Raw genomic sequence first — 24,774 nt, 5'->3', positions numbered from 1 at the left:
GATTAAAGCAACAAAAATACAGTTCACCAGTCAAATACATGCAGAAAAAGCCAAACCCATGTTAGTTTGAGAGACAGCGTTACCCTTCAGGGAAAAAATCAACATACCATAAATGAGGAAAAAGTGTTCAGGTTTTTGTCCCATTCAAGGATCTCTTGAGGGAACCTGGGTATATGCACCTGTCTCTCTTTTCATATTGCCAAGTATCCACAACATGAACTTGCAAGGTGCCCTGCAAACACGCCCACTGGTTTGGGTGCCCCGTGCGCTTCTGGACAGAGATGGCATCCTCAGGGCACTGTCACAGTGTTGAGTGGGGTGGCATGAGGAGGCGGCTCCGTGGTGTGGGTACAGCTCACTGCCGTCCTCTCGGGGTGACGGCAGCTCAGACCATCCTCTTACAGCTGTGACCCCTAAGGTTGTGTCAGATGTAAGGTCATCCAATTCCATCTTCCCCCTTGAACACACATTTTCTCCCCTTTGAATGATGACTAAGAAATAGATCTTATTTTAAACCAATTGCCATTAAGAAAATTTCCCACAGCATGGAAATATGGCCAGAATTTTTAGTCATTTTACTGTTATTCAGCGTAAATGGAGATGGTAGAAACCTGATGTTCTGCGGTGGAAACAAGCTGTAGTGTTTGTTGTCGCTTAATGTATCCAGTAAGGAACTTCTTAAGGTGACAAACCATTCAAATGTTACTTACTAGTGCCCACTGTTGAGCAGATTTATACATGTGTGGCTGTGTAAATATAAATATACCATAAATATAATACATATAGAGAGTGTACAGCTTTGTTTGTAGCCAGGCAACAGAAGAAAATACCACTTGCTGGAATCACTGGTTATTAATGTTGTTTCTTTAAAGCTCTTCTGCACAGATTTTTACTCTGTATTTTTCAGATACTAAAAATAATAGCTGTTAACAGCTGAAGTCTTTAATGTACTATAAAAGAATATAAGATATTAGAATATATATATGCACGTCCTCAGAGCTATTAATGATTTCTGATTCAATTATTTAGACATCAGTAGTTAACATTTGATCAAATATTGTTTAAAATTGAGGTATTTATTATAAATACAGGCTATCTGAAACATGAGTTGTACACATCTCATTTCTCCACAAATAATGGAAGGATGATCTCAATCATGTTAAATTTTGGGTTAAACACATACCAGCTATATAATGCCTGACATGTCAAAGATTTGGAGTTTTCCTTCCAAGTTTCTTGCTTTCGCCATATTACGTCTAGACTGAAGTTGGCAACGAGGGAGGCAATGCTGTGACTTTAGTCCAGGCTGCTCTTTGCACTTGGAAAGTATGGATGAAAAGGAAGTTGGAATTTAAGTGCAATTTAAATCTTCAGGAAATCATTGAACTTGATTTTGTGTCTGTGTGTATGGGAAGAGGGGTTTTTGCCTGGGGGTCTGTGTGTGCAGCGTGGTAGGGAGTTATGTAGATGAGTTTGTGTACGCATCTTCAATAACCTGACAAGATCACAAAGTCAAGATATTTTTAGATTGAGATTATGTTGATAAAGTGCAGAATTCCTGGTGACCTTTGTGATGCAAGAAAACTGTATCTTCCATTTGTATGCTTTCCAAGGCAGTAAATAGTAAGAATGACTCAATTAGAAAGCGAATCAGCTGCACAGTGGGGCCAGCCAATGCCTTCTCAGTGTGTTTGCCTCGGAGGAGGAGGCAGGACACACTGACATTTCGGAGAGAGCATGTATTGGGGACATCTCCCATTAACGTTAATGAGAATTGTGTATATAAGGCACTGCTCTCTCGCACTCAGGGCATATTTAATCCTCAATGGCAAAGCTTTGAACCCTTTTTCCCATCTTAAATGATACTCTTTGGTAAATGTGCTAAATTTTTAACAGTAGATATGGCTTTCTATGAGTCCTCCCAGCTGTCTGTATGAGTGTCTAAGAAGCACTGAAGTTTTCCATTACTATGAACTGCCTTGGTCATCTATGCCCTCTTCAGAGATATTGTTTCTTTCATCAAGACAGAAAGCAGAATCCTAAGGAGAAAAACCTTAGTGAGTCCCCCTGACTCCCCACTAAAACTCAGCCGGATTCTTTTGACACTTAAGAGATGCTCTAGAAAGTGTCTTGTTTCTAGGCAATCTTCATCTGCCTCTGGAAGATCAAGGGAAGGCCAGATCCAACATGATGGAAACACTCCCTAGAAAAATGCCTAAAGAAAATGGGGAAAACTGGAGACATCAAACTATCTTAAATTATTAGGGTAAAAAAGATGAGCATATAGAAGAACCCAGAACATCAGCAACCCTGGTGAACAGCAGTGCTGCTGTCATGAGCCAGGCATGTGTGCAAGGCACAGCCTCTCCCTGAGCCCTCGCAGAGGCTGGTGAGGGAGGCAAATCATCCTCACTTGACTCAAAAGCTAAGTGGCTGTAAGAAGCAGAGTGAGAGAATCCTCTCCAGTGAGATGAGAATAGCATGGATGCCAAGGGGACAAGATTGTGTGGCCTTTGCCTCCATCTATAGAAAGGGCCATTTCTCAGGGACAGCTGTGCTCTCTTCCAGGGTCAGAGTGGACTTGTAGTTCTAATGCAGTGTGAAGGATAGGGATTAGACTAGGAGGGTAGCTCACAAACATGAACTTCCTGACTCTGTTTACCCATTTGATCACTTCCAAAAACCATTCAAAAGCTGAAATGGGGTGTCATATGGACCAAGCTGCTGCCATCTCAGTGCCTAGAGTACCACCTGCACATCTCTGACAAGCATCTGAGTTCCTGACTTCCCCTGGTGTATTTGACAGAGCACGGTAGATGCATTTATCAGATCTGCTAAGTGAATATGCAAAGGCGGTCATGATGAGGGTCCGTACGGGGATGGTAGACAGCAGAGGCTAATGTTACTACTGTATCTATCTATGACCAACAGGTGGAATTCAGCACCTCTCAAGTTTCTTCTGTCCCTGTGATGATTCCGAGTGATCTTACACTGCCATCCCTAGTCAGGGACCCATCTCCTGGGATTCAGTTCCAGACCTGAGGCCTCATATCTAGCACATTGTCAGTTCTCGCCAAATGGATTGTAATTCTTTACAGAAGATACTCACTCTTAAAACCCTTTCCTTTTTGAAACCCAATCAAAGCCTAAAGATGCTTTACATAGGAAGTAACTTCAAGGTTCTTGACCAGGTAGCTATTAAAAAAATAAACAAAAATACCTCCGTGGAAGAGTAAACTTGACAATTTTGCTTCTGTCTCAGGAATACAATTATTTTTGCTGGAATGCAAGCTCTTCTTCATGTTACTCTAAACTTCTGTATAAAAGGAACTCATGGGTCCATCCTTCTACATTTATTTCTCAGTCCCCTATGAAAATTACTAGTCAAAAAACATAATGGAAGGCCAGTGTAGCTTCTTTGAACAATACAACATTTTTCCGCACTTGTTAGAATTGAATGACAAATATTGCCAGTCTTTCTTTGCTCTCTGCACTGATGGCTTGTCTCAAGAACAGGCCATATTACTAGTTAGGGGACAGCTGTTTGAGGCTCTTTGTCAATGCAGACAGAAATACTTGTCCTGAGAAAAAAATCATTTTGATATCAGCCCTCCCTGAAACCAAACCTCTTGCCATACATGCTGTGGAAGCACATGTGGGTTGAACAGTGGTCCTATGTTGAACAAAAGCTGAAGAACTGAAGACTTCTCTCAGGATTTGCTTTACAACCAGAAGGCAAGTGTCAAGTGGCCTATACAGGCGGTAGCAATGGCAGAGGGAAAAGAATGTGACATTGAGATGCAAATTTATGTCTCCATTCTCCCACTCACTTGGGCAAATTTTTCTCACGGCATTGTGAGGAATAAATGGGAACATGTGTGACACATAGTACAGGCTTATGTTCACCCTCACTGATTCTTTCCTACTTCAACCTTTCCTTCTGGCAGCAGATGAAGAAAAAGTTAAAAAATAATATGACCAAAATGTGGTAAACTCTTTACATAATGACAAGATGGAAAAAAAAACCAATGTGATTGTATAGTCTCTTCAACTCACCATCTTCTGCAGCATAAACTTGAGAAAAGCCCAAGCTGACATTTCCTCATGACAGAGTGATGGACTAAGTTACGTTCATAACCGTGCTAGAGTTAGTTAACTATCATAAACCATGGTGTGCTTCCCACTGAAAGAAAAATTGATATGATATAGGCTACTTGTTAATCTCATGAAAATAACTGTTTATAAAGAAGTATAATTTGAGATTTTTTTCCCTTAATTCAACACACATTTGATGAATCCCTGGAACACAAATATAGTGTCAAGTGGTATAGCTTCAGTGATCAAAAGGCATATTCCGGCCTTGGAAAGTCTGGGTGGAAGCCAGTATATCAGTAAATAATGCCAACTCAGGGAAAGACGTACAGTACTGGGGGTATGCATCAGGCTGATGCAGGGAGTGATTCCTGGTTGGGGGCCATCAGTGAAGGTCTGCTGTGGTGAGACATACTGGCAGAGTTTTAAACCACAAATATAAATTTCTTTAGTGAAGAAAAGAAGGAAGGCCATTCTAAAAAAACGGTAACATGAATGTGCAAAATAGATTTCAGGCCAAAGGAGCTACATATGCAAAGGCACTTACTTTCAGAATACAGGACACTTTTCCCTGGGTTGTGCCTTTGCATATGTAGTTCCCTTGGCCTGAAGTTCTTGAGGTTTTTTTTTTTTTTTGCAAGTTCTGAATTTCAAAAATTCTGAAATCTTTTGCACATGGATGTTACATGTATAAAAAGTATGTATGTATATGTACACATACATGTATTGGGTAACTTTTGAATTTTTAAATAGATAAAATTATTCTAAGGACCTCAACTTTCTGGTCAACCTTCTGCAAGTGAGAAGGCAACCCTAATATTCAGTGATTTGAGGCATGAAATGTGCAGCAACTCTGGTAACAAACTTCCCTACCTTCCCCACTGCCGATGCCCTGTCCCCTAATACATCAGAGGGGAAGCAAAACCACTTTCTATTTCTGTTCCAGAATCAAATGTTCAAATACTGTTTATTGAATGAAAAATGAAATAGAACACAAAGGGATAATATACAAACCTAGTTTACATAAATAAGTCAGCACTGTGTCAAAGCAGCATGGAAATGCTGCCCGTGATACCCTTGACCCAGACAATGGTAGCAGAGTTGGCTTCACAGTGAGGGAAAATATAACATAAATCCATATTATTTTTACAAGTGATTAGATTTCCAAGTGCTGTGAAGGAGCAAATGAAGCATGATCAGAGTATCCAGCATGGTCAGGGGGCTTGGGTGTCAGGGGAGGAATTGTTGTGGATGCTAGGACTTTCATCACGGAGGAGATGAAAAGGGAATTCTCCAAGGACTCCCAGTTGTCTTCCAGTATTTCAAAGGTTGTATAGAAAGATGGTTGAATTTTTTCTATAATGACCCTAGGGAATGAACCAAAAGCAAAGGATAGGGAGGAAACGTTTCAGAAACATTGTCCCTCTTAGGGTTGGCCATACTCCAGGTCCAGAGTCTGAGAACTCATCCAAAGCCATGAGCATGTCGAGTGCCTCCAGGAACAGGAAAGCAGAGTGTTAATTAGATCAGAGACTCACTGCTTGGCATTCTTTGTCGTATCTATGCCCTCCTGTCTGTGTCTCTCCCTAAGATGATTTAGCTTCTTTTTCATTGTTAGAGAACAAACACAGGTGTGTCAGGATGAAATGTACTGGCCTTCACACCCAGGAAGAAACAACACTGGCTTTAGGGTTGTCAAGCTGCTGTTCATTCTCATACTTTTCCATATTGGGAATATTAACATGTAACACTTAATATTATCACAGTGGTGATTATTTATCAGGAAACTTTCTTCAGTGAATGGGGTAATTTTATTGTTTTATTTTGGTTTCTTTTTGGAAAGACTAACAGAGATGGATGGATGGTTGGACAATGGAATAGGTAGATGACAGATTGAGATAGATAGATAAAGACAGGTGATAGTACAGATATAGATAGTAGATAGATGATAATGTTTCATAGAATTAGAGTCCTCTGAGATAAGGTGACTCATATCCTTGAGTCTCATGACATGACCTCCCATTTTACTTCTGAGAAAACTAAAACAGCTTATTGCTAATGACATGTAACATTTATTGACTGCTTGCTAGGTAATTCATTTACATCACTGAATCTCACTTTTAATTATTCCATCATTTTTTTTTAACAGAAGGGAAACTTAAGGCTTAGGAAATATAATTTCTCAGAGTCCTGAAACTGGCAGAGCCAAGATTGGAGTCTGTTCTATCCCCAGAATAAAAAATTTTTAACCTAAACAAACAAATGTAGAAAACAGAATAAATACACCAAATTGTGTCTGGGTTTTTTGTTTGTGTATATAGTGAATATTGGAATAATTAGATCTGGATGTATGTTAATAAAAGATCATGAGACTTGGCATCCAAATATCTGGGGTCCTGACCTAGCTTTTTTTTCAGCCATGGAACCCAGGACCACTTCTTCCTAAATCTTCCCAGTTACATGCAGCCTTTCATAACTCTAGTCTGTAATATTATAGTGTAAGTTATGAGATGGGAATTTGTCAGGGATTTAATTAGTGTGGTCCATAGATGGAGCCAAATTTGAGAATCAGGGCCTTAAAAAATTAACATATAAAAGTTGAAAATGAGTGGACAGTAGACACAATGTTAAACCTCAATAGTAATAAGGAAGTCATTGATTGAAACCTATGTTATTTTTCATAAAATTAACAAGAAGTCCGTTTTAATGATAGCACATAAGGGTTTAAGAAAGTAATGAGACTCATGCTGCCATTGTTACAGTCTTTCTAGAGAGCAATTTTACAATATATACAATATATAAAAAATAGTAAAGCTCTTTTAGAACTCAAATTTTAGTTATCTGAAAGCTTATCACGTCATCATTTATGAATTTCAAGACTAATAAATCAATGCTCGGTACCCACTCAGAGATTACCATGTTAATATTATGTTGTTGTTAAGTTTCTAATCTTTATTCTGGGTGCACAAACACACACATTGAAAATTATTAATGGAATGCTTTGCACATGCTGTTTTGACCTGCCTTTTGCCTTAAAAACATACAACGAATGTAATGTAATTTTGTTGTATAACCCTATGTTGGACATTTGGAGTTTAACCATTTTTTATATTATAAATAATGCTATGCTCTATATCTTTTTAGCTAATTTTTAGGGAACTGTTTGTGTATGTGTGCTACTTATTATTTTTAAAGAGCAAAAATATGACTGGGACACCTGGCACTCTACCCATGCTGACCCTGCCCCCTGTTCCTTAGTGGCAGCACTTTCAGGCTAGTTGATGGAGCTTTATTGGTGAATAGTATCCCATTTCACTTTTTTGTGAGCTGGACTCATCAAGGATTTACTGCATTGTATAGAATCTACAGATTAATTCCATCCCCTCCAGGCTTTGCTCTGAGAGCACTTTATTGTGTCCCTGCACCATAGGTGGATCTGGATGGACAGTTTCCTCCTAAACAAAGATTCAAGCATTTTTGCACTCCCCAACTGCAATGAAATTCTGACACCTGTTATAACATGGATAAAACTTGAGGACATTATGTTAAATTTTTAGGAAGGATCACAAAAAAGACAAATACTGTATGATTCCACTCATATGATATACCTACCATAGTAGTCAGATTCATAAAGACGGAAGAAATAAAAGGATGGTTGCCACAGGCTGGGGAGAGAGGGGAGGGGAGAGCTGTTTCATGGTTGCCCTTTTGCACAATAAAGAGTTCTGGAGAAGGGCGGTGGTGATAGAATCACATTGGTGTGCATGTACTTAATGCCACTGAACTAAACACTTAAATATTTAAGATGGTAAATTAATGTTATGTGTATTCTACCACAATTAAAAAAAAAACACAACTCCCATTCAGAACCTGGAAATAGCTTTTCTTACCATCCTTGGTATAGGTGTCTGAACTCTCTGTGTTCATTATTGGAAGGCTTGATTTTGTGTCTTATTATATAAAACCCCATGAGGACAAATACTTGTGATGAAACCTATCACCAGTATCAGGTTAACTGGGAGCTCCTGGAGGCCACAAAACCAAGTGCTTCCTTGCACCAGAAGAGTTCAAGTCCCTGTGGGCCACAGGCCTGAGAGACACATTTTGTCACTTTTTAGCCTGTGGCAGAAGAGCTGAGAATCTGCATAATCTCCTCCCCCAGGTGAAAACTAGAAATAAAATAACTCTTTGAGAGGGAGCTTTGCTGTCAACATACATTCTAATAAAACTATAGGTCTTTAAAAAGAATCAGTATTTCTTGTACATGTAAGCAAAAAGATCAAGTAGCTTATAAGAGAAAGAATCAGATTTTTATCAGACTTCCATAGCAACACTTAATGCTACTAAACAATGAAGTAACATTTAATATGCTCAAATAAACTGCAGATCTTCACTTTTGCATGGGTCCTATTATCCGACCTGACTCTCCAGTGAAAAGGTCGCCCAGCTCTTCTGTTTCGGCACTTGGTTGGTATCTTTCTGTCTTGGTATTTGTGAGTCATAGCCTTGGGTAGGTGCAGTTCTTCCACAGATTCCAAAAAAGAGCACTGGTGTCCAGTTAAAACTGTGAGGTGTCATGGTCTGCATAGAAAAAGGTATCATTTCCCCACCCAAGAGAAGAGTGATAGGCACATACTGTGATAAATACGCAAGAACTCAGAGAACATTATCCCTATGTACCTTTCTTATGGAATCTACTAGAGAATAAGCTCCAGACAGTAAAACATACTGTAAAGACATTGACACAAGGCTGGAAAAGTAGTTTAGCCCATAAAAAAAGAATGGTGGTGGACACAGAATATCCTCCTTTGGCACCTGCTAGTGAATAAGTGGATCTGGGAAAGGATCATCTTCGGATGATGACATTCATAAAGAGAAAGCGCTTAACATCACCTCTAAAAATGATCCACCTTGAATCTGATCAGACTTCTAATACTAACTCTCCAAATGAAGAAAACACAAAGGGCTGATGTGTTGGTCACACCCTGTGAGTAGAGTACAGTCATCTAAAGCAAGGTAATGAAAAATATGCAGGAAATGTTAGAAACATAAAAGAGACTTAAGATACATATCAAATAATCATCAAGTGTGAGCCTTGTTTGGGTGGTACTTCAACAACCTGAAAAAATAACTATGATCAGGAAAATATGAACACATGTGTATTTGACACTATCAAGAAACTACCCTTATTTGTAATAATGTTATTACATTTATGTTTATAAATCATTTTTATAGAATATTTACCAATAAAATAATAAGATGTGTAGGATTTGCTTCAAGATAATCTAATATCAGGGAGTACATAGAGGTATGAATGAAAAATGATGGCAGGGTATGGATAATTAATCTGGGTAGACCCAGTATGCTATTTTTTTCCTCCTTTTATATAGGTTTGAAATTTTCAGTTACAAGTTCTTAATAAGATGTCAGGAGGGTTACAGGCACTTACATTCTAGTACTTCAAATTTGCATCATGCCCTAGAGAAATCCACCTCCTGATTATCATTGAGCTCTTAGAGGCACTGACAAGAAAGTCTCAACATAGATTTTCAAAGTAGCAAATCCCTTCAATACGTGAGTTTCCAACACATTTCACCTCACTTTTCCCATTGCAATTCAGTGGAAAGCCTTTAGTGGGGACTAAAATTACAGTGACTTCTCAAAGTGAAGATTGAATAATAAGAGTCCTCCTAAAAGGTTAACTTTCAGACTTTCATTATAGGCCACTAGATAATTCTTTTTTGGGTGTGCTCGCAGATGGCAACTTGCAGAAAAGAAAAACAGCCCTGGTGTTTCAATGACAAATTATCACTCATCTCTCTTATTCTCCATGTTTTCTTTCTAGATATTTCCACACAATATACTTAGGCATCCGCAGTCGCCAGAGTGGGGAGAGTGACAGATGGAGGTTTTACTGGAGAATGGTGTATGAGTATGCAGACGTGAGTATGCTGCATTTGCTAGCCACCTTTCTGGAAAGTGCTCCACAGCTGGTCCTGCAGCTCTGCATTATCGTACAGACTCATAGCTTACAGGCCCTCCAAGGTAAGGGCTTGCAATTTGGTTTCTGAATTTGGGGGAAGATTGGCTGGCTACTGTTGTCACAATCCAAGGAACTGTTCTAATACCCTTTGTCAGCACAGCCATGGTGCCCCCTGTGGTTCATTTGCTGTGTGATGCGGGAATGTGTGAAAGATGCATATTTTCTTCTTTGCTGTTGTTTGTCATGGCTAATTTATAGAAAGACAATTCTTCTTTGCCCTCAGCCGGCCCTCTGAGTGGAAAAAAAATCTTTATGATTTTATACTTGATGAATATGATAGTAGAGTCAACTGAGGCTTTCTGGTTTGTGTGACAGAGTAATTTCCAAAAATTTGAAAAAAAAGCCATAGCTCTCTCTCTCTAACATCATATATATATATATATATTTAATAAATATTATATGTATTTGACTATTAGGGTAACTATTTCCTTTACTTCCTTTTGACATTAAGAAACAGAGAGAGATTAAAGGAAATGATCAGGATTACCTTAATATCTTTTTTTTAATGGTGACATGGAAAAAATGTTGTCAATATTTACAATATATTGCTTACATACTAAGTTTTAGAAAACAAACATCAGATTAATATTTTTGTGTTTTGCTTTCCTGTTTCATAATCTCGTCAGGAAGACAATTCCATTTATAACAAATCTGCTGTGATGTTTCCTTAGGACCTGCTGCTCAAATCTTTTCTAGAAGCAGGAAAAAACTAGACAGGACCAGTGGGTAGGTAGATGAGTAAATGCGGGTATGGATGATGGATTACCATTTTACTTAGAAAATGATGGTAGCCATTTTCTAAGTAAAGAGTTTGCTGGTAATTTGTCAATCCCATAACTAAATAGATGTTGTGAAACAGTTAAATGCATCATAATGTATTCATTTTGTTTCAGTCTCAGCAGAGCCTTGCTGTGACTTCTCCTATGTACACATACCCTGTTATGTTCTGGGCCATGCTCTAACTTGAGACTTGATCTGGTTGGTCTAGGGAATCGCCACAGTGTCCCTAAAACTTTTTATAGCAGGGAGCACATTAGCTTAGGCTGAGTGCTTTAATTGACAGGGGGTGGGGGGAAGCATACTATAGGAAAAGAGAGATGGAGGTGTACTGGCAGCCATTTATTTATATGACCCATTATTTATGAACTCCTGGCCCAACCCTGGCTCATTACTAGAATAGCTGGGTTCAAGAAGTTTGAGAAAAGTGTCAACAAGATCCATGGGGTGTGATTCTGAAATACTAGAAAGCAAATTGGAAGAAAGAGAAAATGATGTGTGGGCACAGAAACAGAAGAAGAAAGTATGGTGAAGGTGAGGCATATATATTAGCTGTGGACAACCATGCCTAGTGGGGAAGACCATGAGCTGCACAGCAAGGCTTTGGTATCTCACTGTCTTGCTGTGAGACCTTGGCCAAGTCACCCCATCTCTCTGGGGGCCCTGGTTTCTCAAATGTAAAGGTCACAAACTAAACTAGATGATCTCCAAGCTCCTTAACATCTTTGCATCAGTGAGTGTCCAGTAAACTTGCAGGGCCAGAAATGTGAGGGGGAAGCGGTCTGTAAATGAGGATACAAGCTCAAAGGCAGCATCAAACTGAATCTCTATCAAAGAAGCTAGTCCTCATCACCAGAACAACTTGGCAATCCAAACCCAAATGTAGAATGTTGCAAGTCACCTTCTTGTGGCTCAAGATTAATCACTGAGTGTCTCTACTAGTTTTCTAAAACATGTAGAAAATCGCAAAAAGTTTTATCCTAAAGATGATGGCAATAGAGGAGGAAAGGCAAGAGAGAGTCTAAGAATATGAGGTCAACTTTTCAGTTTGAGAGTTTTCTGTGAAGTTTTATAAAAAAAAGTAGAAAAAGGCAATCCTTAGTCTTTATTGGATTATTCATTCTGAACATAGGAGTCAAAATGTCTCGTAAGAAATGTGGTTCTTCCCAGACACCTGGGGCCCCCAGTTTATGCTAAGCTCACATTTATATCAGGCTTGTTGCAGACTGGGAGCTGGACCTCATCCTTCACCAAGGCAAGGTTTGCTGTTGGAATCAGAAAGCCATGAGGAAAATACCTTCTGTATCACTCCCAAAGTGGTCAAAAGACAGGTTAGTCCAAAGATCACTAAGGTCAATGCAAGTCATTGAGCATGAGATGAGGAATAGCCCACTAGGCTGATCTTATTGTTGCTATTTTTTAACAAGAGAGGTGGACCAAAAGTTTTGTTAAAAGACCAAAGAGTAGAAATACCTGACAACAAACAGCTACTTCCAGTAACTGAAGACCATCTCAGAAAACACTGTCTAAATTCTTCTGCATGTTGAAGAGAAACCTATCTTTGGAGAGAACTTCTAAATTCAACTCTCTGTTGATAGATGGCCCCACTTACAAATGAACCAGGTTATAAGTTGATGTGAATTAGAAGAACAGAGCTTTTCCCCTCTAGGAAGAGAAAAATAAATGTGATAGACTCTAGGCCAACATATATTTTCATACATCTTTATTGTAAAAGATTCCTGGGACTCGTATGTAAAACACAACTTTCTGCAATGAATGCAAAGAATCAATGGCATAAAACCTGTGAAAGATTTGAAAACAGATCTGAATTAGAATATTTCAAATATTCTTATTTGGCAGATAGAGAGTGGCCCTAAGTCTGCAAGTCATTTCCATATATGAGTGTCTAAAATTGTTATTTTTCTACAGATAGAAGGAAAATTGCTTTTTTTAACCCAGTTTCAACCATTTAGTACTCTTTGAAGGATACTCTTTTAAAACCAATAAGAAAATCAAACAGGAAATATGACATTCCAAAACTGATGCTTAAAAACTGTATCCTCCTTATGGAAGTAGGTGTATCCCTAAAACACTGTTAGCTGTGAAAATCCCACCCCAGCTCTCCTTACTTATTGAATAGTTAGGTCAGAGGTACCTTGTTGTACTGGAGGCTCACAGCCTCCATGGAGAGCTGTTTCAGAAAAACATCATTGCTTCTCATGCCTCAGTTTGTACCGTCCCAGAAAGGACAGTTTGACTCCTGTTCTGAGACCAAGAATCAGGGCAGAGTGCAACCGCGATCATGAACATCCAGTTCTTTTCAGTCCACACGGTCACCTTAGACAAAGCTGCTGCTCTTTTTTAGACCTGGAATTTCCCATAGGCCATGTGCCCAGGACTGCTGACATTTATATCTGGAGTATAGAAAATTTCCAAGGAAGCCAGCCTTTCTCTACATGCATGACTAAGATGCACGTAGTAAGGTAAGGCTGCTCTCGGTACAGTACTCTGTGTTTAGAGAGGTTCCAGTTCACACCTTGTTATGGTTTTCCAATCCGATCCCATGTCCACACCAGGAGAGAGAGAGAGAAAGAGAGGCCAAGAAGAAGAACAGAGGGATGGAGAGAGGGGAGGAGGAATATACACTCTGCCCAGTAAGCAGAGGTGTGCAGTGGTGCCCTACTAGTCTCCATGTAGAGGACACAGCTCGTGGTGCTAAAGATGTAAGATGTGGTCCAAGACCTATAAATCCTATTTTCAAGTGACATCTCAAACCTATCTAGGATCTTTGATTCTATCTAAATGGTGCAAACCAAGGTAGAAAGTTTTTTACCTCCAGAGACAGAAGTTAGCCTACCTGGCATTTTGGGTGACCAGGAGAACGTGTGCAATAATCAGGCTGGATGGGAGGGTCACTTTTAGTTTTGTGAGCATGACTATCTGAACACCCTGTTTGTTGTGTAGGCCCAGCCTCTCATAGTTGGAAGAGAAAATACTGATTCACATGCAAACAGTTGTCCCCAGGCCTTCGCTAGCAACAGAGTGCTGCTTAGGGCCATGTTCCTAGGAGCAGCCCTGGGAATCTGCAGGACCGTGGCACACCATGGTTCACGGTTTGAACCTTCACGATGAGTGCGTGCAAACCACAGCCGGGCTGCCCGCAGCGTGGGGTTATCTGTCACCGACGGCCCACCCAATGGAGCCATTTAAGAAACCACTTAGATAAAACAAAAAATAAGGTCTTCACCAGATGTGAGTGGATGCCAACCTACCATTTCAAATGTTTACTCTTTCCAGATGGCTTTAGTTCTTCACTTCCAATTTCTACCTTTCCTTGTAATTGTGGGAAACTCTCATTTTACAATCTTGAGCTGTGATGTGCAAAGTGAGTTACTAACAAACGCCCTCCCACAGGTCATGTGCCCAGGACTGCTGACAGTTTACCCTGAATACTTCCTAAAAGGAAGGGAGGACAGAGGACTAGAGGGAGTTTCCTCTTCTTTTCCTGTCTTGCATCCCGAGACTACCAGGGAAGTCAGAAGTGAGGGTACTGCCCTCAAACATCTGGCAAACTCTGTCCCCAGCTAATCCACATGGGATATGGGATTGGACTGTACCCAGTGGGTAACTGTGAACCTTGAAGTGTGAAAACACCTCACTTGTCATGACCTGATAGGACTTTCCAGATCCACATCATTGAATTTCAGTTGCTCAACTTCACAGTGAAGCAGGTGAGCCATACCCAGCTGCCTGTCTGAGGCCCAGGTTAGAGAAGAAGCCCAGCCACCCCCAGGAGCTCCGCCTTCCTCCTCTGCTGAGTGCCCTGTCCCTGCCTGTGCCTGGCCCCACCTCTGGACTTCTGCAGGGGAGGAAAAGGCGAGAGCTCCAGTCTGTGAGTGGGATCGCGTCCCACATCCCCTTAGATCTGTCTACTTTGAGGTTGCTATTTTCATTAGTTAATTAACACATTTACTGAATGTCTATTGTGTGCATGATGGTGTGCGAAGCTCTGAAGAATATGGCCTAAAAAAAGTTCACTTTTTATTAAAAGTCTGTGATGTGACATTATAAACAATGTGACAAAACATATTTAGAAACACCTAATTTATCTGGGTGTACTCCAGAACAGGCAGTTCCACCATCTGGGGGGGAGCCCTCAGGGCATACTAGCTCACCCTCCCCCACTAAGGCTGCAAAGAGCCAGTTTGGGCTTCTGAAGCTGTTTATTTTAATGTCCTTGCTCTTGCAACCATTTAGTTTAATTGATATTGCTTATTACTGACGGAATAAGAGAATGAAGAGAGCTGTTTCTATGAGATCTATGCTGACAACTTTGGAACTGGAGCAGGGCAGTGTGCTCCTGTAATCACACAGCATCAGAGCATCAGGACCCCTTTCCTGCCTCCCGTTGTTTGGCTCCTAGGGGGGCGAGTGCTGCCCTAGAATGCTGTGGATCATGAGGGCCGTGCACCTGCCATTCTGCTCTTCTGCAGCCTGCTTTGTGCACCACTGACTCGTCTTTGTACAATGCTTGCCAAGAGCTGTATGCACATACCTCCAATGTCCCCAAACCACTCTGTGGGTTTTGGTGTCATATCTCTGATTATTACCTGCTGAGTTTTGCTTTTTATGATGAGGTGTCGAGTACAGCACCATCCCCAAGCAGGAAAGCATCACATGTTAGCCCTTTCAAAAAGAAAGGATTTAAATCAGGGAAACTACTCCACAGTTGCTGGAAAGCAGAGAGGACAAAAACCAGATGCTCATAAAAGTGAGAGATTCCTAATTAAAGGAGGGCGCTCCTACCTCCAGGGCCAGAGGAAGGAAGGAAGAAGTGCTCACATCCCTGGGGAAGGGCCCAGCCTGATGAGTGCTGGGTGATCAAAGGGTCAGCCAAGCAGCTGCTGAGCCTGCCCCGGGACGCGAGCCAGGCAGCTAGGGAGCAAAGCATCCCCCAGTATCCCTTCTGCTGAGGGCATGGGTCCTAGCCACCTGCCTGCTGGGCGAGCTGTAAGAAGCCCGGCTGCAGGCAGGAGCCTTGGAGGTTCAATGGTGATAGGATGCTGATGGGAGCTGGAAGCTGGAAAAGTCTCCTGTGCTCTCCTCCCACCTTCCCGCCCCAGCTAATGCCCCCTCTCAGCAGAACCTAATGGGCCAGAAGCTGGGAAACAGCCACAGTCCCAGCCCCTGCCTCCCAGGGAAGAGGTGACTGGCATACACTCCCCATTCTGTTCTGTTGCTTTTGTCTGCTTCCAGCTGAGAAACTTGAAAACCAAGCTTGTTAAAGCTATTCCTAGTAAAAGCCTTAAAGACTGTCATATGGGACAAAGGCACAAAGGTCATGGAGATTGTGCCGTGTAAAAAAAGTCCAAGCTGCCGAGCTCCGCTGCTCCTTAAACGTTATGACCACAGATCTCAGGTGTTCACACAGTATTGCCTAGCAACCCAACCTGGTTTCTCCTCGAAATTGCACTTAACTGCTCCAAACTGACTGTTTCCTACCTTCTCCTGTGTCCTCCACTCCCAGTGATCTGCCGCCATCACTCTGACTGCTAACCTCACTTCTTCAGTGAGAAAAAGGAGCAATAAAATAAAAAGTGCTTTATTTTTCCATGACTCAATCTACCACTCTACATGCACTGCCTCCATCTACCTGGCTTCCCTCTGTCTACAGTGGATAAACTGTCCAGGCCCCTATCTACCGACCCCTCCTCTTCTGCACTGGATTCCATCCCCCGTCCCCTGCCCAAGCTTCCTGTTCATGGAACTATCCCCTCTGTCCCTCTCCTGCATTATTGAGTTTTCCCTTCTACCGGATCATTGCAGTCACACATAAACAAGCATACTGTCATAACCCTCATCTTGATTTAACATATTGGCCCACATCACCTACTAACGTGTAACTTCCTTGCTCTTCACAAACTCCTTGAAAGATCTGTCTATACTCTCTCCTCTTCCTCACTTCCTATTCTGTCTCTGTTTTTGTTTCATAGTATTTAAACATTATTTCTCAAGTGTAACATATACACAGAAAGTATGCACTTACAAGAAACTAACCACCAAGGAAACATTAGCAACGTCACAGAAGCCCTACTCTTACCCTTCCAGATCAGCATCTCCCTCTTCCAAGTGTGCTCAATATTTTGAATAGATGCATTTTACAGGTTTTGAGCTCTCTATCAATGGAATCATATATGATTGTGTGTGTTACACACATATGTGTGTTTCTGGATTCTTTCATTGGTCTTTATGCTTGTGCAGTATAATTGCATGTAGCTGTAACTCATTCTTGTTCTATAATTTGTCATAAGAATGAACTTCCATTTGTTTATCGGTTCTGTTGTTGATGAACACTTCTCAGTTTGGGGGCATTATGACTAATGTTACTATGAATGGGTTTTATGTCTTTGATACATGTATACACATATTTCTATTGGGTTAATACTAAGTGAGACTGCAGAGTCTTAGGTACAGGCACGTTGAACTGTAGCAGATAATGTTAAGTGTTTTCCAAAGTGATAGTGCCAGTTTACATTCCTACAGCAGTACTTTCGTGTGGAGATTGCTGCAAATCACTTCCGAAATTTAGCATTGATAGTCTTCTTAATTCTAGCGATGAGCAGTATTTCAATGTGATTTTAATTTGCATTTCTTTATAATGATCAAGGTAAAAAGTATTCTAGATCAAGAAGTCTCTTTCCTCACCCACTTACCCAATCCATTAGGAAGTCCTATCTGCTCCGCCTTCAGAATACATTCCAAATCTGATCGCCCTTCACCACTACCCTCACTCCCTCATCGCAGCCACCTCCTGGCTGAACTTCTCCAATGAACTGCTGTCTGGCTTCCTTGCCTCCATGCTGTCTGTTTGCCATGCAGCAGCCATAGTGGGGTTTGCTTTGGTTTTTGTCAGTTTACTTCCCTCTTTTGAACCCTGATGACTCTCCATTGCAGTTAAAACAAGTACAACTTTTTGTAACGAATGTGTGACAAGGCACCCTGGTCTGGAATGTCCATACCTCTCTGCCCTTTCCCTGCTTCCCTCAGGCCAGCATCACTGGCCTTTTGCTGTTTTGAGGATTAGCCAGGTTTGCTTCCCCATCAAAGACACTGCGTTTGCTGCTGCTTTGCCTTGTCATCCTGGACCTGCACATGGTTCATTCTCCTTACTCAGGACCACACTAGAACATCATGTCTAAAACTTGTCACCTTCCCCCACTGCTAGACTCTTCCTATCTCCATTATTTTCTCCATAGCCACTTGAAATTGTGTTCATTCATATGTATTAGTATTGTTCTTCTCTGTCACCCCTCCTGGAAGGCAAGGAGTATAGAAACTAGCCTGAAATAGTATCTGACTACAGAATTTAGCATGTAATTAGCATACTTAGGAGCTATTTTATTTTTTATTGGCTTCTCAACAGAACTAAGCAGTACAGACTGATGATTAAGTTTCCACGGAAAATCATACTTTTTTTTTAATATAAATGAAAGACATGAGTTACCCCTGCCAAATATTATATTTTTAAAACTTCTATGTATTTGGAATTTTTAAAACATTAAGTTTTTACTCTCTAGTACACCTGATAGTTGAGATAAAATAGAAAACACAAATATGCACAAAGAAGAAAATAAAAATGGCCTCCTACTACTCAAAAATAATACAAATCCTGCCACTGAAAAATAATTATCATATTTTGCTGCTTATCTTTATAGACTTCTTTCCTGTTTTAGTATATATGACATTAAAACATAATTAATATATAGATACTATTCTGTAACCTTTTTTTGACACCTCATGAACATATACACCCATTAAAATATACATAATTCTACATCATTTCTAATGACTGCATCATTTACCAATGTAAGGATTATCTTTTTCTTTTCCATTAATTCTGTTTTTGAAATCATACATTATCATCTATATTTGCTATAATAAATAGCCCTATGATAAACATATTAAGAACCAAATCTTTGTAGATAGTCTTAATTATAGGTCAAAGATGAATATCTGAAAGGGAAATTACTGGACTCAAGAGGAAGCAGGGTTTGAAGACTTTCTATACATACTGTTACACTGGCAATTTTATAGTACATTTCTTAAGAAGAATTCTGCAGTGTCTCAGGTTTCTGATCCAAATGCACAGGGAGTCAATGAGGGCAATAAATGTGACTGAGAATGGGACAAATCACTTGAGAACTGGAGAAAGAACTCTTAATAGTTACCATTTGTATACGCAGGGCTTAATTCCAGAAAGCGTCCTAATTTCTTCCCTTGTTACTTCATTGTCCACACCTTTTAAACTTTATTAAATCTAGCCCATTGAGCAACAGCAGTTCACTACTGACGAAACAAAATTTTAAGAAGAGCATCATCAATACTTGATTTGAAACAAAATATAAGGAAAGCAAATGTAAATTCCTCAAAGTACAAGCCAAAAATTTGACCAAAGAAAACTTGTAAAGAGCTAAACCCTGAAGAGATTACAAAGCAGCTGCCTCCACTGGACAGTTGTGATTTCTTTGGCTTTATAAATATGTTAAATGTATTCCACAGCATTTAGTGTGAAGCCTTACAGGGTATAAGGAAGACAGCATATTCTCCCCTGCTGGTGCTGACAAATTCCTAGAGGCTGTGCAGACAAGGTGACACCAGTGCAGTGCTTGAACTCAAAGGCCATTACACATTCCTTCCCAGCAGCATGGAACCACCACAATTAGCACATAGTAGGCAACCAATCGATATGTATTGAATAAAAGGAAAAATGAATGCCTGATGTGTGACAAAGCCCTTCATTAGGTGTGATTGATACAAAACCAAGTGGCATAGCCCCTGCTTGCACGGAGTTCAACCTAATGGAAAAGAAAGACCAGAAAATTATCGTAACTCAATAAGCTGGATCCTACTGGTGGCCATGTTAAGACCCTTTGGTGACACAGGATGATCTCTGGAAAATGGCACCAAGGAAGTAGAATGCCATGCTGTCCATGTTCAAAAGAGGAGGGTCAGGGAATATTGGGAGGATCAGGAAAGTTTTCTTGAGAAGAGTGGCCTTTGAGCTGCATCACAAACTATGCCTAACATTTCATCGTTCTATAAGGAAAGGATAGCAATGTGAACTGAAGCAGAAAGGGGAAGCTGGTGGTTTTGTCCACATCTGTCTGTTCCGCCATGGTGGTGATGATAGTCTCCTTGAAGCAATGGGATTCTTGATGCCATTTACAGCACATAATCAGGTCACTGAAAGGTCTTTCCAGTAGCAGGGTAAATCCTTACATATATGGTTTAAGCAAAACACAACCTGTTGTCCTATATTTCTTACTTTTCAGCCTGTGCTTTTGCATTGCTCAGTGCTTGGGATTACCGATACATAAATCAATAAAGTAGTACAATGCCAGTCTGCTCAATCAATACATATATGAAGTTGAGCTTTTAAAGAGTTGTCATCATATTTGTAAGGAGAGACTTGTAAAACTGACATGGCATGTTGGCCACACTGCTCCACTCTACTGGAAAGTATTGGCAGAGTAAAAGATAAGTGCCATGGGGGTAATGATGTTACTGATCCTTATTTCATATTCAATAGCCTCTCAGTCATGATGGTACCACCCCAAGTTATACTTAGAAGAACAGAGAGAAGCTTCATTTGCTCATCGTTGATTCCACTGCTTGAAATCAACTCTATGCGGCTTATCAGCCCCCAGCACAGCTGTGAATAGTTTTGAATTTGAATCGTTTTGAACATAATATGAAATAAAGGCCTGACTATTTTTGGGTTCTACTTAATTATCTCCAATAATCAAGCACAAATCTTGGTATTTTTCCACTCAGTATTCCTTCTCTCTCCATTTCTTTCCATCCCTGGGAGATGTGGTGAGCCTGTGTGTATGTTCGGGCACAGGGCAATACACTGGGCTCTGTGGGTTAGAGGGGGTGACAGAGAATGTAAATAACTGCACATGCATGGCTGGGGAGAGGAGATCTGATAGACAAGTGCACAGTGGTTGGCACACCCTGTTGGGAGCAGAGGCTTCTACTTGAATAGTGGGTGAGTCTGCAGTGACTCTGTCTCTATTCACTCACTGTCCCTTGCCTTTCTCAAGGCCTTTTTTAATTTGCCAACCTCCCCAGATATCAGGAGTGTTTCAGACTTCATACCTTCAAGGGCACGGAAGCCCATGTTTATTTTCCACTTACCTGACTTTAGCCCAAGCTCAGAGCAGATGTTTACTTTCACTGAATATTAACATTCTGTAATGATTATTTCTAAATACTAAAAATAAGTAGTGTGAATAATACTCAAAATGCTACCAAGCAAGGGCAAATTGAGGTCAACCTAATACAAAATTCAGAAGTGGCTTACTCAGGTATTTTCCTAAATAGCTTTTTTTCTAGGAAGCCACAGGCAGTGACAGGATCAGGATTTTCTGGCCCAGGTCTGATTGGGTGGGTGGATGAGGGAAGCTCCCACAACCACTTAAATAGTTTTCACTTTGCAGCCTGCTCACTATGAGCAAACATTTGCCATCATAAAGTGCACATTTTGACCTAGGACTGTATTTTGCGCTCATCAGGCAGGTTGGAGTTAGACTGAGCCTTAAAGCAGCCCTTTGACATGTAAGCTAATATCTTCTTGATGACTCAGCAGGAATAAAAACTGGTATCATTTCCTGTTGAATGATTCAAGAAAGGCTTTTTAAGAAAATGTACTGCTCATGCATAGCAGTGTATATGTATGCAGTGGAGAGAGATCCAGTAACCCGCGTACTGTCAGAGCCAGATGCAAGCAGGCGGTGAGAAGAGCAAGTGATTCAATTGATATGGAAACGTCCCTTAGTCTAAAACCGCATGGAGATTCTCTCCTCAAAGCTGACAATGAAGTGCTGATTGCAGAAGGATGGGCTTGCTGAGTGCTGCCTGCCTGAGGTTTTGTCAGCACTTTCATTGTGATCCTAAATTTCCACAGCTTTCCACTCAGCTGTAGAAAAAGCTTGAGTGCCCAGGAGACTTAACGAGACTCCAAGCTCCAAAACTTTTCAAATGTGCATAATATTATCAATTTGGACAATTCTATAGGGCATGAAGTTCTCCAACTGTGGGGTTTTAGCCAACATAGGAGTTTTGATGAAGTACTTCCAGATTTTTGATAGCTGTAACACTGAGTGAAAATTCAAATTGGAAAAACTTAAAATGCATCTCCTATGACAAAAATAGGAAACAAATATTTTTAACATAGGCTTTTGGGATAAATGACTGAATAAATACATGCACGGATTTTTAAAATCACAGGTTTAAAAAATCAACATAGTGAAGCCACTACAAACACCACTTGAAGTAAATTTCATTTCTGAAATATTTTTATGAACACACAAGGAGATATGTATTTCAAATTCAAGGATGCCAGGGCATTTTGTGAAAGAGGGACTATGGGACCTTAAAGAATGAGGAAAATGAGTCTGGATGTAGAAATGGTTGGGAGATCTGTGGGCCCTGAGAGGGAAGTCAGATCATGAGGCATGTGGGTGCTAAGACTGCCAGTTCCAGCAAACAGGACAGGATTCTGAAGCTTGGGGGTCCTGAAAATCACTCTTTGTACTTCAGGTCCAGCCTCACATCTTTCCACAATAGGCTGCAATGTCTTACTTAGGGCCTGAAGGAAATCTTCATTCACTCAGTCAGCAGGCACTGGTTTGGATCCTGGAAAAATGAAGATGCCTAAGACCGTTTACCCTTGCAGGGCTTCCAGCCCAGTCAGAGCGAGCGACATGTGGATGAGTAAGTGCAAAGGCTGCCGTGGGTACGGCGATAGGGATCAGTGGTGGAGAAAAAGGCCAAGAACAGAATCCTGGTGGAACGCTGCCTTTTAAGGGTGCAGAATAGAAGAGGAGCCTGTGTGCAGAAGGAAATCAAGAGAAGGGGAAAGATCAAAGAGCACAGTGATATGGTAGCAAGGCAGCTGTTTCAAAATAAATGCTGTGAGAGAGCGGTCAAGAAGAGAATTGAACCTCATCAGTTAGATCTGACAATTACGACATCACTGAACACACCAGAACATTTGAGTGCAGAGTTTAGGAGAGAAGTGAGAATGCAGATTGGACAAGATGAAATAGTGGTAGCAAGTACAGAATTTCGAGACCATAAAGGGAAGAATCCAATCAGTGAAGTACCTAAGCTTACAAATTTCAGGAAAAACACACAAACAAGACTATGGTCGAGGAATCATTGTAGGACAGACTTTAGAAGCAGAACAAAAGCAATGTCTCTCTCTAATCCAGGTCCTGCTCAGCTACCTTGATGGTTAACAAAGGTTAGAGTGAGTTGATAAAGGAGACCCTACCAGTGAGGGAGCTGGACCAGAGCCCAGGGTTCCATCCAGACTCCCTCCCTTTGGCAAAGGACCTTGATGTAGAGAAATTCCATCCGGAGTCATCTTTATATCTTCACTCACCTTGCAGCCTTAAGGGTGTTGCATAACCACACTGAAGCCTACCTTCTCTGACCAGAAAAGAATCGAATATCTAAATTGCAGTGTTGTGTTAGGATCAAACAGTGTGAAGAACCTAAGCCTGTTGTGTGGCACACGAGGTGTTCAGTGGTCCCCTGTGCCATCTTCTCCCTTCCTCCCCTCCTGTCTCATGGAGAAGGGGAAGAGCACCCTCAGCATGTGTCTGCATTGTAAAATGAGGTTCATAATTCAATCTGATTTCTCTTTTAAATGACCATAGACCACTTTGAACTCATTTTACCTAACCTTAAAGTTAAATATCAACTTGCTTTCTCTCAAGAGTTCTGTCTGGCCTTAGGTCACTCACGCCCTCTGGAGCCAGCACCAAGTGCATTTGCTGTGCTCTTGTCTCTTGAACTTAGAGTCTTCCCTGAGGATTATGAACCTCAGAAATCCTCTAGCAAATACCACTTAGGCTTTGATCTCTTCACTGACCTATATTTTTAGCACAAAATACCTTTAACCTTGATTTTTTTTTGAAAGAATGCACATTTGTGGGAGAAAAAAATGTTGTGCATTGTCTTTAAATTTAGAAAATTTAGAAAACACATCATCTTCACTTCATTAGACATCAAAATTTCTTTTTCACACAAGCTTATTAGCATTCATATCATCAATGTTGAGATATTTTCTAAAGTCCTAGAAAAGTATAAGATTCCTTAAATTGGTAGTTTTACCTCCTTTTTTAAAATAGACTTTATTTTGTAGAAGAGTTTTAGGTTCACAGCAAAACTGAGGGGAAGGTACAGAGATTTCTCATACACCCCTTGGCCCCACAGATACATAGCATCCCCCATTATCAATATCTCCCACCAGATGATACATTTATTACAAAGACTAAACTGTGTTGATGCATCATTATCACCTAAAGTCCTTAGTTTACATAGGGTTCACTCTTGTGTTATACATTCTGTGGATTTGGACAAATGTATAGTGATACGTATCTACCATTGTAGTATCATACGGAGTATGTTCACCATCCTAAAAATTTTCTGTGCTGCCCTGGTTCCCCCAGCTCCTGGCAACCATTGATCTTTTAATGTCTCCATAGTTTTGCCTTTTCCAGAATGTCATATAGTTGGAATCACACAGTATGTAGCCTTTCCACTGCCTTCTTTCACTTAGTAATATGCATTTAAGGTTCCTCCATTTCTTTTCATGATTTAATAGCTCATTTCTTTTGCACTGAATAATACTCTATTGCCTAGATGTGCCATGGTGTGTTTATCCAGTCACCTACTGAAGGATATCTTGGTTGCTTCCACTTTTTGGCAATTACAAATAAAGCTGCTATAAACATCCATGTGCAGGGTTTGGTGTGGACATAAGTCTTCCTTTGGTAAGTACTAAGAAA

General features: G+C 40.6%; 1 protein-coding gene across 1 annotated transcript in view; it reads left to right on the top strand.

Annotated features, from left to right (window-relative positions):
- Positions 1-24,774, top strand: part of XKR4 (XK related 4) — a 438,738-nt gene that overhangs the window by 248,833 nt on the left and 165,131 nt on the right. Inside the window, exon 2 of the mRNA XM_036999479.2 lies at positions 9,938-10,137. Coding sequence (XP_036855374.2) covers positions 9,938-10,137 — 200 coding nt within the window. The remainder of the gene's footprint in view (positions 1-9,937; positions 10,138-24,774) is intronic.

This window comes from Manis javanica, chromosome 2, assembly GCF_040802235.1.
Source record: "Manis javanica isolate MJ-LG chromosome 2, MJ_LKY, whole genome shotgun sequence".
In the NCBI taxonomy this organism is placed as follows: domain Eukaryota; kingdom Metazoa; phylum Chordata; class Mammalia; order Pholidota; family Manidae; genus Manis; species Manis javanica.
The sequence above is the reverse complement of the archived record's forward strand: the minus strand, read 5'-3'. Positions and strand labels throughout refer to the sequence as shown.